We start from the raw sequence: 18,742 nt of genomic DNA, 5'->3' as shown, positions 1-18,742 counted from the left end.
ACATGAGATCTTACAGAACCCCTGATGAAGACATGTTATACATTGTATTTTACTATAATTCATAACATATAGCTGGTAACTGCCAAGCAAGTACTGTATGGAGTGAATTGTACCAAAGTCAAGTGTACAACTGCCTGTGAATGAGGTTATTGCTACTATATTATATCATTCAGCATTTGCTTATTTGCCGGTTTAAATTGTTTTCTTTGTAGTTTAACACCCAAAAAGGAGCAGAATCAAAATTTGTAGTCAAATGGAAATTAAGTGCCAAAGATTCAGAATTGTCGACAAGAGAGATACATTTGTACGCATGCATGCATATATATATGTCAGTGAAAATGATGCAGACAACAAAAACACTGACAATGCTAACATGGTGAAGCACAAGCTAAATGCTCTAATAAGGCAAAGCTAAAAGCAAAATTTCAAAATGTTTGCGCTCCTCTTTTGTGTATCTCAACATATTTCATCACTTAATAAACGTTGATTTTTCCTATCATCTAAACTCTTTTCTATGAGTTAACCTTCTGTGCTAGTATAGCACTGGTATATTGCTATTTTACCACAGCTGGTGTGAGCTCGTCCAATCAGAATGGCACATTGGCATTCTTTGCACACTGACAGTACAATGAAAGTTGTATTGTTAATGTTATAGTGCATGTTATAAGAATAAAGTTCACATCTATTAAATAGTATACAATGCAAGATCGAGGTACATGAATATTCTACATTGATTAAGGGTCATTAGCATAGAATTTTAATACCGAAACAATGCTCATTAATGTAATCTGCATATTTGAATATCGTTATACCTCGCATCTTGCACTGATAGATTAAATGATACAATTTTGAATGATCAAGTTAAGTCAACTCTTTACCTACCTAGACCACTTTTACAATTGTCAAAGACAATAGTCTCTGAGTCAGACGTTTCACTTGCTGTGGGTAACTCATTGCCATGGTAATCCGTGACACTAAAATAAACACAGAACAGAGTTACTGGTAGTGCCAGTGGATGTATCATATGGTATTGCCCACTGTAACGCACACTGAAACTTGATTAAATACATAGAGAGTTCAGTTGTTTTCTGTAATGAGTTTTACAAAATTATCACATGCCACTGAGAACACTTGCGTGGAAAATGAGAAGTCAAAATGTTATCTGACAGGTGTTTACCATCAAATGACAAATTGAAAGAACTTTTCAGTGGAATTCCCTGACATTAATATCTTTTGATAAATAAGAAGTCAGTTAGCATTCATTTATTCAACTTTAAGTGGTGAATTTTTCCATGATGGTCAGAGTTGCTGTGGTAACCATTAGAATGGAAACAAAGACACCACTTTTGACAGGAGATGTAAAATCAAATGAAAGACGGTGACTGAATTCACTTTACTTGAAATATTCAACGTTTACATCCTATCTGCATCTATAGTGGTATAGGTGATCATAAAAACAGATAGCAAGTTTAGTAGGTGCTGTTCAGTCCTTGCATATATCATTCAATGACAATGGATAGGGAGTAAAAACAGCAATTGTGGTATAGTTGGTCAGACATGCTCCAGGGACATGAGCACTTGTTCACAATGAAACCCTAGATAGCTGTAGTCAATAGCCAAAAATGCAGTCATTAGAAGTCATCACCACAGCAACCATAGATCTAGGTCAACCAGTTGCCAGAAATCAATACACAATACTCTGTACTGTGTAGAGTAAATGCAAATGAACTGCTTTGGAACTATCCACTGCTGTGATGGAATCTGACTTTTCACTTTCCTTTGCTCTGGTAGTTTCTATGCACAAAAGTATCGTTTTACCATGCTAGCCACAAGAGTAATTAGAGTACTCTACTCACTGCCCTACACACTGGTTTGACATTTGTGGCCAGTTGCCTTATATAAATTGTACAGGTAATCTTATCCATCAAAATTGCAGATTGAAGTAAAGCATAGTATAGAAAGGTAAAAACATCATGGCAAAATACTAGAACTGATGTGTGTGGCAGGATCATTGTCAATGTGCTATCTGCAAGAAGTAAACAGCTGTTACAGAGTATGCAAACTGTAGGGAAAGAAGATCTTTACCTTGACATTGTGTCAGTCAGAACAACTGTGGCAGACATTGTGAAATCTGTGAAAAATCAAAGCAGAAAAACTGAAAAGTTACGAAAGATTCTGTGATCAACACACATGAATGAGAGAAACATCCATTGGACAACAGTGATAGGAAGTCAGATACAGTCATGCAGTGATCAGATCACAGACAAAATAAATACAAGGGGTAACTTGACATCAAATATCAAACTTGCCATGCACAAAGTCTGTGATGTGTGTATTTTTATTGGTCAAACTTTTTATGTTGTAAATGATTCTCTATTAAAAAGGCAATTGATACCCTTGGAATAAATTGTTTGAATGTAAAAATTTATTATGACAAAAATATTGCACATGTAAATGTATTTGTTATGCACTATTACATTATAAAGTTTGTTATAAATATCAGAGCATGATCAGTCTTTAGGCTTTCATTTCATGAACTGTACGTTAGTTGATGTGGGTTATTTTTCCAAGAATTATGAGTACAAGATGATTATCAGAAAACATGTGAACAAGAGTTTGTGTACTTTCCAGAAAAGGATACAAAACAAAATCAACCTCAGAGAATTAAAATATAAACATTGACAAAACAAAGTTGTCACCTTCAGATTAGTCACTCATCTTTTCATTAGGGGCCCAAGCCAACCGGCTGGGCCCCTATTGGTTTCGTAGGAGTTCAACTTTCTTCTTAGGGGCCCAAGCCGACCGGCTGGGACCCTATTGTTATTGCTCAAGTTCTACTACTTCCTCTTCTTCCTCTTTTTCTTCTTCTTCTTCTGCCGATTCTTTGTCGACCTAGATCTCTTAAACGGCTGAATAAAAACTTCTCAAATTTGCAGAGCTAGTAGGTGTCAATTAGTACTCGTGCACCTGACCCTTGAAATTTTGATTGGTCACGTGACCTGGCGACCATATTGGATTTTCCAAAAACCTAAAGATTGCTTCTCCAGAAGACCTAGGGATCTAGTCGATTTGAATTTTTTGTATAGCAAGCATGACCTAAGGTCTTCATAATTTGCACATAAAATCGCATGCGGTCACGTGACCTTGGCCGCCATATTGAATTTTCTAAAATACTCATTTAATCTTTAAAAATCTTCTTCTCCAGAACCAAAACACCGATTAAGCTCAAATTTTACTCATGTCATCCTTTGAACGATCTCTTTCAAGTTTGCAAAAATCATTTTGATCGGTCACGTGGTTTGGTCGCCATATTTGATTTTGTGAAATCACAATTTAATCTCTAAAAATCTTCTTCTCCAGAACAAATTCACCGATTCAACTAAAATTCCACATATATCATCTTAAGTGTGATCTCTTTCAAGTTTGCAAAAGGCGTTTGGATCGGTCACGTGGTTTGGCCGCCATATTGGATTTTGCAAAAATCGTAATTTAATCTTTAAAAATCTTCTTCTCTAGAACCAAAACACCGATTAAGCTCAAATTTTACTCAAGTCATCCTTAGGGTGATCTCTTTCAAGTTTGCAAAAAACATTTCGATCGGTCATGTGGTTTGGCCGCCATATTGGATTTTGTGAAATCGTAATGCAATTTTTAAAAATCTTCTCCTCCAGAACAAATACACCAATTGAACTAAAATTTCACATTTATTTTCCTTATAAGTGGTAGTCCTTTTAAGTTTCAGAAAAACATTTTGATCAGTCACGTAATTTGGCCGCCATATTGGATTTTATGTACATCGCAGTTTAATCCTTAGCAATCTTCTTCTCCAGAACCAATGTACAGATTGAACTAAAATTTTACACTCATTATCCCTAGTGGCAGTTCTTTTACACTTTTCGAAAGGCATTTGGATCGGTCATGTGCTTTGGCCGCTATATTGGATTTTGTGAAAAATTGCAATTCATCTTTAAAACTATTCTTTCCAGAACCAACGCACCGATCCAACTGAAATTTTACTTCTGTCACCCTTAGTGTGAGCACTTTCAAGTTTGTGAAAGGCGTTGGGGTCGGTCAAGTGGTTTGTTTGCCATATTGGATATAGCGACAATCGCAATTTCATCATTAAAACTCTTCTTCTCAAAAACCAACACACAGATTCAACTGAAATTTTACTCATATCTTTCGTAGTGCGAGCACTTTCAAGTTTGCGAAAGGCATTTGGATCGGTTAAGTCGCCACAATGTGCATAAGGCTGCAGTGTAAAACCTCGTCAGTCAGAAGATCGATCAGTGATGTATGTTATATTGTACACTTGAAAGTCAAAGACGGCACAACAGACTGCAATGCCCGCTGTCAAATTCAGCTAGCAGTCACACGAACCCTAATATCGACTTTGGCGACCAGCTTTTGTACGCCGGGTGACTTTGTCGAGTATACTGCCACGGAAGTACTTAGAGGAGTGTGCCACTAGCTTTAAGGGGTGGCCGACTGCTGTGATTGACTGAATAAGAGACAAGGTCCCGCCAGGGCACAATTACTGGGGTCTACGCACAGCTGATATGTGAGTGTCAAGGATCATAAATGATGTATATGTAGGTGTCTCAATACACGCTCACTTGTTCATCACTAATAAAAAAGAAAGATACATGACATTGCAAGGTGTGGTGATTTGTTTATGTTTCTCTATCTGACATGCATGGAGTGGCCCTGGTGTGTTGTGTAACTGAGAGCATGTACCTGATTAAAAATGTAAACAAGACCACATCAAGCCCAGCTGTAAATGTCATAAAAATCGCTGATACACATCTATTAAAACAACACCTTGTTTAATGAAGTTCTGCAGCTTGATCTAACTTCACTGTAATTGCTGTGTGCCATTGCACGCCCGGTCTGTGACCGCTGAAATGTACCCTTTATTTATCAGCGATTCGGGGACTCTAATATCGATACTAGACAATAGTAGAATGACTTGCCCTATGCATCGGTACGCCAGATCTGTGAAATCGTCGATATTTACTGCATGTTTATCGGAATTTGGGGACTCTCTAATATAAATAGCACACAATACTAGAATGACTTGCCCTGTGCCTCGGCACACAAGGTCTGTGAAATTGCCGATATTTACCAGATATTTATCAGCGATTTGGGGACTCCAATATTGATACTAGACGATACTAGATTCTGTCAAATCCCGGGTAAATATCCGATATATATCGAAGAATACACCACCTTGCAGTTCTGGTCAAACCCGACTTCCAAGGACTGACTGTAAATTCGATACTGAACTATACTGGATTCTGTCAAATCGAGGGTAAATATCCGATATCGGAGATTTCACTACCTTACAGTTTTGGTCAAACCCGACTTTCAATGACTGACTCTAGCTTCGATACTAGACTATATACTTTCTGTTAAATCGCGGGTAAATATCCGGTATATATCGGAGATTTCACCACATTACAGGTTTTGCCAAACCCGACTTCAAAGGACTGACTCTAGCTTCTATAATAGACGATACTAGATTTTCTCAAATCGCGGGTAAATGTCCGATATATATCGAAGAATACACCACCTTACATGCAGTTCTGGTCGAACGCGACTTCCAAGGACTGACTCTAGCTTCGTTTAAATACTAGACGATACTAGATTTTCTCAAATCGCCAGTAAATGTTCGATATATATCGGAGATTTCACCACCTTACACTTCTTGTCAAACCCGACTTCCAAGGACTGACTCTAGCTTCGATAGTTAACGATACCAGATTCTGTCATAACGCAGGTAAATATCCGATATGTATATCGGACATTTCACCACCTTACACTTCTTGTCAAACCGACTTCCCAGGACTGACTCTAGCTTCGATACTAGACGATACCAGATTCTGTCAAATCGCGGGTAAATATCCGACATATATATCGGAGATTTCACCACCTTACAGGTTTTCACAAATCCGACTTCCAAGGACTGACGCTAACTTCGATACTAAGCGATACTAGATTCTGTCAAATCGCGGGTAATATCATATATATATATATTATATATATATATATATATATATATATATATATATATATATATATATATATATATATATATATATATATATATATATATTATATATATATGTATATATGTATATATTATATATATATATATATATATATATATATATATATATATATATATATATATATATATATATATATATATATATATATATATCGGACATTTCATCATCTTACCTTACAAACCCGATTGCGAAGGACCGACTGTAACTTCGATACCAGGCGATACTAGATTCTGTCAAATCGAGGGTGAATATCCGATATAGATTGGAGATTTCACCATCTTATAGATCTAGTCGAGCCAATCTAACTTCGGTATTGTATAGTCTAATTGCCGTAAATATCGGATATCATATCAAAGTGCAATGTCGCGGTGTCCTCGGGATTCCGGGATATTATATAGCACTCACCCGCCTATCGCGTTCACCACACTCAGGTGTCTCACATCGCCTTCACCCCACTAAAATATTCACAAATACAGTCTACGATGCGGCTAGCAGGCGGCCGCAATTACCAACTACAAATAATAATAATAATAATAATAATAATAATCTTTATTACCCTTAATCATAATAATATTACAATTCAATGATGAATGTACATCTGAGTTGTGCTGTGATAAAGGGTAAATGGAAACGGAAAATAGCAAATGCTAGTCTAGTCCGTTCCCAAAGCCATTTGATGTTAAAGCAAGGAAACGAAGAAGAAAAAAGAAAACTGAAGTATATCGTAACAAAGTAACTAAGTGAATAAAAGAACAACTACATAAATAAATATATAACTAAATAGATACATTACGAGTAAGTAGAAATGCGTAAAAAAGAAAACGATAAGAGAGAAGAAAAACGTATATAAAATATATATATATTTAAATATGATATACATATATGTAAAGTTGAATATAACTCTTCATCACTTAAAAAACAAAAGCAAAAAACAATCGTGTAAAAGTAGACTTGAAAGTGCTAAGTAACTAACTAAGTAAATAAGAACTACTACATAAAATTCATTACGAATTAGTAGAAAATATGTAAAATAAAAAAAAAAAAAAAAAAAAAAACAAAAAACAAAATGTATAGTGAAATATATATATTTATATATCTATGATATACATATTTGTAAAGTTGAATATAACTCTTCGTCATGTAAAATAGTTATTGATTGTTGTCAGTTGGGAAGGAAACTAGGTTTAAAATGGCTGCTGTTACTCACAGCCTGTCGGTAAAATTGCTATTCAAAGCTGGACGCTCTTGCCATAGTTCTATAGGTCTAAATAGGTGTGACCATTTCAGTTGATAGTGTAGCTGTTCAGAAGAATTGTTTGCACAACTTATTACTAGTGGGAACACTCAGTAAACATGTACTTCCTTAATTGTGAAGTTATTAGTGCAAAAGTAGCCCTGCGTTCAGGTGTGTTTGTTCCGGCAACGGTCTGTGGTTAACTTGAGTCTCTGCGGCGAGATTCACAATGGCGATCTCCATGGGTAAATTCAAACGGCCAAAGCATACGGCTTTTTTAACAAGATAGAGCGAGTAAGGCACTCCTGAACGGCGAAAATGTTGATGGTGTATAGCTGCCAATAAGCAAATATCCTTACTGATGTTAGAAACTTGTGTGAATTGGCTTCCTTGAAGATGAATTCGCAAGATTTTTCAGCTATTGTGACGTTAAATATATCGGAAACAGATTTTCAGAGAAGGCGCCCCGCTCGTCCGCCGAGTACAGTCGACGTACTTCCGCATTCATATTGTGCAAATCCGCAAGTCTTGTCGCGATATTTGAGCATTTAACTTGATCGTCAGTGAAACAAAAAGATGTTTCTCCATATCAAAACATTATGTGTTTTAATATTTTAGGGTTCTGTTTAAGTAATAGACATGAACATTTGGATTTATGATCCGTGATTTCCGCGATCCGTGGCATGATTCAACCTGGCCGTGGATACGCACTGACTTTTTTGGTGATGACCCTGACCCAAGTGTCATCGATACGCTGTGCGCTGTCCGAGCATCGCTTGCTAAATTCATGGAGCTACCAAAGCTCCATGCTAAATTCAAGCGTAAAGCAAATGTATCGAAAGTCTAACATGCACAAATTTGTCAAGTCTTTGAGTATTTTACTTTGGAACTGCTATGAAAATGGATATCTACGTATAATTCGTTTGAAAAACTGGTATGCTGAAACAGGTTTCGTTCCGTTATAGTGCGATATGTACAGTACAGCAGTGATAGCGATTGCAGGTTTGTTACTAAGGCTGCGTTCACAAAAAAGGTGGGAGGGGGGACTGGAGGTATTTATTCAGGAAGGGGAAATCGAAAATTTTGGGGATAGTAGAGGGGGACTTGAAAATTTGCTCTACCTGCAGGGGGCACTTGAAAATTTATTGGTTCCCTTTTATGTTTTACATTTTCCGATTCCAAGTTTTTTTGTAGGTAATCTAATGAAGTGAATACCATTTTTATGTCATTCAAATGTTGTTATGTTAGTAATAATTTAACAGAATCTAGAACCATTTTGTCACATTCCATGACTTATATCTCGAAAAAATCTAAACATGTGTGATTGTCGTAAAAAAATCTAACTTGAGCCTAGTAACAGGGCAGAAGGCAGCTGCAACCGTTGATGATTTTTGCAATCTATCTAATATATCAACTACAGTTTCCTGCTTCTCCCTACAGCATGCTCAAACACACAATGTTCAGTTTGTCGACAAAACATGTATATATAAATATGTATTTAGGTGATAGTTTGATTAGAGTCCAGACTGACAGTCAGTTGTCAGCACTGATACGTGGTACACATACACAGGCTGTGCTAGCAAGCTGAATACTGGACAGTTCAACATGCTGTAGAGAGTAGAACAAGAACGCAGTTGTATGATAAACTGAACAAAAATAGTTTCAAAATTATCAAAGTTAATACAACTTCTTCCTATGGGCAACTGTCACTATCAGATACCGCCCTGCTACTGTAGTATATACGTGAGCAGTGACAGAGATAGCTCTGACTCCGATATACATTGTAGTTGAAGAAGAGTTTGTGTCTCATGACAGTAAAACATTACCTAAACAAGATCAGGCCAGAAAGCAAAACAAGGAAGAACACATGAAAATTTTTGCATTCTAGCATATGAGAATAATCAAATATTAAAGAAAAAGAGGGGGTCACCGTGCTTGATTTTCTAAATTTCACAGTTTGTCAAAACATTATACAAAAGTAAAACTTTAAACAGTAAAGATGAAATGAAAAATATATGACTAATTATTTATTTTTTAACCAAATTTGCAATTATTACGCCAAAAATTCAGAGATTAATACATTTATTTGATGGAATATTTTAACCTTCCCGTATTGTAAATTTTGAGTAGTATCTAAATCATATATGTCTTGTACTTTGAAACAAATTTTTGGTAGGTCACCGTGCTCAGTTTAAGACGCCATATTTGATACCGCCCTGCTACTGTAGTATATACGTGAGCAGTGACAGAGATAGCTCTGACTCCGATATACATTGTAGTTGAAGAAGAGTTTGTGTCTCATGACAGTAAAAACATTACCTAAACAAGATCAGGCCAGAAAGCAACACAAGGAAGAACACATGAAAATTTTTGCATTCTAGCATATGAGAATAATCAAATATTGAAGAAAAAAGAGGGGGTCACCATGCTTGATTTTCTAAATTTTCACAGTTTTGTCAAAACATTATACAAAAGTAAAACTTTAAACAGTAAAGATGAAATGAAAAAATATATGACTAATTATTTATTTTTTAACCAAATTTGCAATTATTACGCCAAAAATTTCAGAGATTAATACATTTATTGATGGAATATTTTAACCTTCCCGTATTGTAAATTTTGAGTAGTATCTAAATCATATATGTCTTGTACTTTTGAAACAAATTTTTGGTAGGTCACCGTGCTCAGTTTAAGACGCCATATTTGATTTCTTGAAAATCGCAATTTATCTCTACAAATCTTCTCTCCTGAATCAAAACACTGATGGAAGTGAAATTCCACTTTTGTCATCTTAGTGACAGCTCTTTCAGGTTTGTGAAAGGCAATTAGATCGCTCACATGTTTTTGCCGCCATATTGTATTTTGCATGGAAGAGATAAATGTGAGATGATGTTCAAAATTCTTCTTTACAAGAACTTGACTGTTTTCAAGCTAAAATTTTGCACATAATATAATCAGTGGAAGATTTGGAAACCAGGTTAATCGCTTGGCCCCGCCAACGCTGCTTGCAGCTTTAATTAGGGGCCCAAGCCTACCGGCTGGGCCCCTATTGGTTTATAGGAGTTCAAATTCTTCTTCTTCTTCTTCTCTTCTTTTCGTTCTTCCGCTCCTTTTTTGGTGACCTAGAACTCAAACACCGCTCACCGCAGACTTCTAAAACTTGCAGGGCTAATAGGTACCTATAAGATCTCGTGCACCTGGGTATGCAAATTTCGATTGGTCACGTGACCTGGCGGCCATATTGGATTTTTCAAAACCTAAAAACGGCTTTTCCTGATGATCTAGGGGTCTGGTAAATTTGAATTTTTTTCTGTAGGAAGCATGACCTAAGGTCTTGAGATTTTATAAATAAAATCGCATGCGGTCACGTGACTTTGGCCGCCATATTGGATTTTTGAAAAATACCCATTTAATCTTTAAAATCTTCTTCTCAAGAACCAAAACACCGTTTGAGCTGAAACTTTACTCATGTCATCCTTAGAGTGATCTCTTTCAAGTTTGCGAATAACATTTCGATCGGTCACATGATTTGGCCGCCATCTTGGATTTTGCGAAAATCGCAATTCAATCTCCAAAAATCTTCTTCTCATGAACCAAAACACCGTTTGAGCTGAAATTTTACTCATGTCATCCTTAGAATTATCTCTTTCATGTTTGCAAATATCATTTCGATCGATCACGTGATTTGGCCGCCATATTGGATTTTGCGAAAATCGCAATTTAATCTTCAAAAATCTTCTACTCAAGAACCAAAACACTGTTTGAGCTGAAATTTTACTCATGTCATCCTTAGAATTATCTCTTTCAGTTTGCGAAAAAGATTTCGATCGGTCACGTGATTTGGCCGCCATCTTGGATTTTTTTAAAATACCCATTTAATCATTAAAAATCTTCTTCTCAAGAACCAAAACACCGTTTTAGCTGAAATTTTACTCATTGTCATCCTTAGAGTGATCTCTTTCAAGTTTGCAAATAACATTTGGATCGGTCACGTGATTTGGCCGCCATATTGGATTTTGCAAAAATCGCAATTTAATCTTCAAAAATCTTCTTCTCATGAATCAAAACACCATTTGAGCTGAAATTTTACTCATGTCATCCTTAGAGTGATCTCTTTCAAGTTTGCGAAAAAGATTTTCGATCGGTCGCGTGATTTGGCCGCCATATTGCATTTTGCTAAAATCGTGATTTAATCTCTAAGAATCTTCTCCTCCAGAACCAACACACCGATTTGACTGAAATTTGACATGTAACATCTTAGGTGTGATCTCTTTCAAGTTTGCGAAAGGCGTTTTGATCGGTCACGTGTTTTGGCCGCCATATTGGATTTTCCGTAAAATATAAAATTCCAAGTGAAACGTACAGTAACCAGTAGATGATGTTCAAAATCCTACTTTTACAAGCTCGAATTTTGCACATAATATCATTAGTGCAAGATTTTTCAACCATGTTAACCGCTTGGGCCCCGCCAACGCTGCTTGCAGCTTAATCCTCTTTTTCTTCTTCTTCTGCCGATTCTTTGTCGACCTAGATCTCTTAAACGGCCTAACGAAAACTTCTCAAACTTGCAGGGCTAATAGTTGTTAATTAGTACTCGTGCACCTGACCCTTGAAATTTGATTGGTCACGTGACCTGGTGGCCATATTGGTTTTCCAAAAACCTAAAAATGGCTTCTCCAGAAGTCCTAGGGGTCTAGTCGATTTGAAATTTTTTGTATAGTAAGCATGACCTAAGGTCTTTAGAATTTGCAAATAAAATCGCATGCGGTCACGTGACCTTGGCCGCCATATTGGATTTTCTAAAATAGTCATTTAATCTTTAAAAATCTTCTTCTCCAGAACCGAAACATCGATTAAGCTCAAATTTTACTCATGTCATCCTTACAGTGATCTCTTTTTAGTTTGCCAAAAGACATTTCGATCGGTCACGTGATTTGGCCGCCATATTGGATTTTGTGAAATCACAATTTAATCTTTAAAAATCTTCTTCTCCAGAACCAATTCAGCAATTGAACTAAAATTTAAGAAATGTCATCTACAGTGTGATCTATTTCAAGTTTGCGAAAACCGTTTGATTGGTCATGTGGTTTGGCCGCCATATTGGATTGCGCAAAAAATCGTAATTTAATCTTTAAAAATCTTCTTCTCCAGAACCAAAACACTGATTAAGCTGAAATTTTACTCATGTCATGCTTACAGTGATCTCTTTCAAGTTTGCAAAAGGCATTTTGATTGGTCACGTGGTTTGGCCGCCATATTGGATTTTGTGAAATCACAATTTAATCTTTAGAAATCTTCTTCTCCAGAACTAACACACCGATTGAACTAAAATTTTACATCTATCATCTAAAGTGTGATCTCTTTCAAGTTTGCGAAAGGCGTTTGGATCGGTTATGTGGTTTGGTCGCCATATTGAATTTTGCAAAAAATCGTAATTTAATCTTTAAAAATCTTCTTCTCCAGAACCAAAACACTGATTAATATGAAATTTTACTCATGTCACCCTTACAGTGATATCTTTCAAGTTTGCAAAAAGCTTCTACATCTATCATCGAAAGTGTGATCTCTTTCAAGTGTGCGAAAGGCATTTGGATCGCTCTCGTGGTTCGCCGCCATTTTGGATTTTGTGAAAAATCGTAATTTAATCTTTAAAAATCTTCTCCTCCAGAACAAATACACCTATTGAACTAAAATTTCACACTTATTTTCCCTAGTGGTAGTCCTTTTAAGTTTGCGAAAGGCATTTTGATCAGTCACGTAATTTGGCCGCCATAATGGATTTTGTTTAAATCACAATTTAATCTTTAAAAATCTTCTTCTCCAGAACCAATACACACATTCAACTGAAATTTTACTCATATCTTTCATAGTGCGAGCAGTTTCAAGTTTGCGAAAGGCATTTGGATCGGTTAAGTCGCCCCAATGTTCATAAGGCTGCAGTTTAAAACCTTGTCAGTCAGAAGATCGATCAGTGATGTATGTTATATTGTACACTTGAAAATCAAAGACGGCACGACAGACTGCAATGCCCGCTGTCAAATTCAGCTAGCAGTCACACGCACCCTAATCTCGGCCCATTGTGTAAGGCAACTATTGCGACCAGCTTTTGTACTTTGTCGGTATACTGCATTGTACTGCGATGGAAGTACTTAGAGGAGTGTGCCACTAACTTTAAGGGGTGGCCGACCGATGTGATCGACTGAATAGAGACAAGGTCCTGCCAGGGCACAATTACTGGGGTCTACGCACAGCTGATATGTGAGTGTCAAGGACCATAAATGAAGCTATTCGGGTATTTTTATATATAGGTGTCTGAATGCACGCTCACTTGTTCATCATGATAAAAAAGACGGATACATGACATTGCAAGGTGTGGTGATTTGTTTATGTTATTTCTATCTGACATGCATGGAATGGCCCTGGTGTGTTGTGTAACTGAGAGCATGTAGCTGATTAAAAATGTAAACAAGACCACATCAAGTCCAGCTGTTAATGTCGTAAATATCGCTGATACATATCCATTGAAACAGCACCTTGTTAAATGAAGTTCTGCAGCTTGATCGAATTTCACTGCTATTGCTTTGTGCAGTTGCATGCCCGGTCTAAGAGATCGCCGAAATTTACCCGATATTTATCAGGGATTTGGGGACTCTGATATCGATAGTACACAACACTAGAATGACTTGCCCTGTGCCTCGGCACGCACGGTCTGTGAAGTCGCCGATATTTACCAGATATTTATTGGCGATTTGGGGACTCAAAAATCGATACTAGACGATACTAGATTCTGTCAAATCCGGTTAAATATCCGATATATATCGTGACCTTGTATTTCTGGTCAAACCCAACTTCCAAGGACTGACTCTAACTTCGATACTGAACGATACTAGATTCTGTCGAATCGCGGGTTTAGGCCTATATCCAATATCGGAGAAGTTGGACGCTCTTGCCATAGTTCTAGGTCTAAATAGGTGCGACCTGGCATCTTATGTATGTTTGCACAACTTATTATAGTGGAAACAGTCAGTAAACATCCACTTCCTTCGGCGTCTTTGCCTGCTTTGTTTTGTGCGCGACTTTCGCGCTGTCAGTAACTTTACAGCATGGCAGACAATGGCTTGGAAATGCGCGATTTGCGCAACCGCGCAGGCGAGAGAAAAACATGTCCACCATCGTTAATTATGCCGGTTCCATCACTGTTACTAATGAATCAAAATAATCCTTATATCAGCCATATTATCGACATATTTTGTCATTTAATTGTCTACTCTTTGAACACAATAATTTGTCGCTTTGTCGTACGTCGGCCGATGACTGACGGCAGACTTCTTTGGCATGCAACCAACATAGTGAGTTGATAGCGTTGGAATTTGACAAAAGCTTAAATGAGCATGCGCAAAAAAGTTTCAAGATCCCCCCCGTTTTTATAGTCCGGTCATTGTACGCTTTCGGTAGTTTCGAGACATCCAAACAATGCAAATGCATTACAAATGCACGGTACGATGCACCTAGAGTTGATTGAAGTCGGTGAAATGTTAAAAATTAAAATAATTTTTAAAATCGTAGTTTCTTTTGTGTCTCTCCTATATCCATACGAACCTATTTGGAATTAGGCAGCGCAGCGCAGGCCAGGTTTATGCGTTTTCTGAGTCTGTGCACTAGTGGAGTTAGTTTCGTCGGGGATTCGATATATATCGGACATTTCACCACCTTACATGTACATGTTTTCATAAAACCGACTTCATGGACTGACTGTAACTTCGATACTAAACGATACTAGATTTTGTCAAATCGCGGGTAAATATCCGATATATATCGGAAATTTCACCGCCTTACTGTTCTGGTAAAACCCGACTTAATTCCAGCATGCTATTTTTTACATCCATGATTCCAGGAACTGACTCTAACCTTGATACTAGGCGATACTGAATTCTGTCAAATTACCACCACCTTATAGATCTAGCCGAGCCAATCTAACTTCGATATTGTATAATCTAGTAGCCGTAAATATTGGATATCATATAAAAAGTGCAATGTCGCGGTGTCCTCGGGATTCCGGGATAAACTCCTTTGTGTAACGCTCACCCTGCCCGCTATCGCGTTCACCACACTCAGGTGTCTCACATCGCCTTCACCCCACTATTCACAAATCACAGTTTACGATGCAGCTAGAAGGCAGCTACAATTACCAACTACAAATTGTTTATTGATTGTTGTCAGTTGGGAAGGAAACTAGGTTTAAAATGGCTGCTCACTCACAGCCTGTCGGTAAAATGGCTAATCAAAGCTGGACGCTCTTATAATAGTTCTAGGTCTAAATAGGTGTGACCATTTCAGTTGTTAGTGTAGCTGTTAAGAACGTTTCTTTGCACAACTTATTACAGTGGGAACACTCAGTAACCATGCACTTCGTGAGGTTTATTAGTGTAAAAGTAGCCCTGCGTTCAGGTGTGTGTTCCCGGCGTTATACGGCCTCCACCACAGCCCTGCAACGGTCTGTAGAGATAACTTGGGTCTCTTCGGCGAGATTCACAATGGCGATCTACATGGGTAAATTTAAATAACTTGTCGAGTACGTTATGTTTCAGAATGCGAGCGGTTTTGGACGTTAGAAGAAGTTAATCGCAACTTTTCTGCGGGTAGGTAGGAGGTAAAAGCAGATAGGGAAAGGATATTGCCTCTTCTTTTTACATCCATGCCCCAATAGCGAAGAATTTCGGCCAAAACCAAAACGACCGTATTTTCGTTGCGGTCTGGATCTGGACCGGACCGCAGAGACACCAGTTACTTCCATACGATCAACCTCCCTATCAGTGCAACGGGTGTCGATGATCTCGCCATGTGATCGTTGGCCCATCAAACGGGTTTAAGTTACTGAACCTTTTCAGAGGGGCTGTTCAAGTTACGGGTTAGTTTGGAAATCCGTGTTTGGCTGTATTGACTGTGTGATTATGGATAATTGCGGTTTCCACCACGCGCGATATATTGAACAAAATCTCCAACTACTATTGTGGAAAGTCTACCGTGAATTGGAAAGTTAGGTAAACGGCAAAAGCATACGTAGAAGTAGAGCAAATGCGCAATTCTTGTCGCGATATTTGAGCATTAAACTTGATCGTCAGTGAAACAAAAAGACAGTTCTCAATATCAAAACATTATGTATTTCATATTTTAGGGTTCTGTTTAAGTAATAGACATGAACATTTGGATTTATGATCCATGATTTCCGTGATCCGTGACATGATTCAAGCTTGCCGTGAATACGCACTGATTTTTTTTGTGATGACCCCTGACCCAAGTGTCATCGATTCGTTGTGCGCGCTGTCCGAGCATCGCTTGCTAAAATTCATGGAGCTACCAAAGCTCCATGCTAAATTCAATCGTAAAGCAAATGTATCGAAAGTCTAACATGCACAAATATCTCAAGTCTATGAGTATTTTACTTTTGAACTGGTATGAAAATGGATATCTAATTCGTTTGAAAAACTGGTGTGCTGAAGCAGGTTTCGTGCTGTTAAAGCGCGACATGTACAGTACAGCACTGATAGCGATTGCAGGTTTATTACCAAGGCTGCGTTCACAAAAAACGGTTAGAGGGGGCTGGAGAAATTCAGGAACGGTGATTCGAAAATTTTGAGGGTAGTAGAGAGGGAACTTGAAATATTGCCCCACCTGTAGGGGGCACTTAAAAATGTTTTGGTTTCCTTTTATGTTTTACATTTTCCGATTCCAAGTTTTTGTAGGTAATTTAATGAACAATGAATACCATTTTTATGTCATTCAAATGTTGTAATGTTAGTAATAATGTAACAGAATCTACAACCATTTTGTCACATTCCATGACTTTTATCTCGACAAAAATCTAAACATGTGTGATTTGTCGTAAAAAAATCAGACTTGAGCCTAGTAACAGGGCACAAGCTCCAACCGTTGATGATTTTTGCAATATTTCGATCCAATATATCAACTACAGTTTCTTGCTGTCTCCCTACAGCATGCTCAAACACACAATGTTCAGTTTCTCGACAAAAACAGTATATATAAATATGTATTAGGTGATAGTTTAATTAGAGTCCAGACTGACAGTCAGTTGTCAGCATTGATGCATGGTACACGTACACTGGCTGTGCTAGCAAGCTGAATACTGCACAGTTCAACATGCTGTAGAGAGTAGAACACGAACGCAGTTGTATAAACTGAACATAAATATTGTCAAAATTATCAAAGATAATATTACAAACAAAAGATGGGGTCACCATGCTTGATTTTCTATATTTTCACATTCTTGTCATAAAATTATACAAAAGTAAAACTTTGAACACTACAGATGAAATTAAAAATATATGACTAAATGGAATTACAACCAAATTTGCAATTATTACACTCAAAATTTCAGAGATGAATACATTAATTTGATGGAATATTTCAGCCTTCCAGTATCGTCAATTTTGAGTGGCATCTAATTCATATGCCTTGTACTTTTGAAAGACATTTTTGGTAGCTCACCGTGCTCAGTTTCAGAATCCACATTTGATTTTGCAAAAATCGCAATTTATCTCTAAAATCTTATTCTCCAGAACCACAACACTAATGGCAATGAAATTCCACTTTTGTCATTCTTAGTGAGAGCTCTTTCAAGTTTGTGAAAGGCAATTTGATCGGTCACGTGGTTTTGCCGCCATATTGTATTTTGCATAAAACATACGATTACGATTGAAACAGACAGTAAATATGAGATGATGTTCAAAATTCTTCTTTACAAGGACTTGACTGTTTTCAAGCTGAAATTTTGCACATAATAAAATCACTGCAAGAACTGGAAACCATGTTAATCGCTTGGGCCCCGCCAACGCTGCTTGCAGCTTTAATTAGGGGCCCAAGCCTACCGGCTGGGCCCCTATTGGTTTCGTAGGAGTTCAATATTCTTCTTCTTCCGCTTCTTCCTCTTCTTCCGCCGCTTTTTTGCCCCTCTTGATCTCAGGAACCGCTTAACGTTAAGTTCTCAAACTTACAGGGCTAATAGGTACTAATGGGTACTAGTGCATGTTATCCTTAAAATTGTGATTGATCACGTGACCTGGCGGCCATATTGGATTTTCCAAAAACCTAAAAATGCCTTTTCTGCTGACCTAGGGGTCTAGTCAGTTTGAAATTTTTTACATAGCAAACATGACCTAAGGTCTTAAAAATTGGCGAATAAAATCGCGTGCGGTCACGTGACCTTGGCCGCCATATTGGATTTTAAGAAAATCGTGATTTAATCTTTAAAAATCTTCTTCTCGAGAACCAACACACCGATTCAACTGAAAATTTACATGTGACATCTTAAGTGTGATCTCTTTCAAGTTTGCGAAAGGCGTTTTGATCGGTCACGTGGTTTGGCCGCCATATTGGATTTTGCGAAAATCGTGATTTAATCTTTAAAAATCTTCTTCTC

General features: G+C 37.4%; 1 protein-coding gene across 1 annotated transcript in view; it reads right to left on the bottom strand.

Annotated features, from left to right (window-relative positions):
* The window catches only part of LOC139130772 (syntaxin-binding protein 4-like), a 96,303-nt gene that overhangs the window by 55,001 nt on the left and 22,560 nt on the right, over nt 1-18,742 (bottom strand). The window contains 2 exon segments of the mRNA XM_070696567.1: nt 883-974; nt 2,086-2,131. Coding sequence (XP_070552668.1) covers nt 883-974; nt 2,086-2,123 — 130 coding nt within the window. The 5' untranslated portion in view covers nt 2,124-2,131.

Source organism: Ptychodera flava, chromosome 4 (assembly GCF_041260155.1).
Source record: "Ptychodera flava strain L36383 chromosome 4, AS_Pfla_20210202, whole genome shotgun sequence".
NCBI classification, from domain to species: domain Eukaryota; kingdom Metazoa; phylum Hemichordata; class Enteropneusta; family Ptychoderidae; genus Ptychodera; species Ptychodera flava.
The sequence above is the reverse complement of the archived record's forward strand: the minus strand, read 5'-3'. Positions and strand labels throughout refer to the sequence as shown.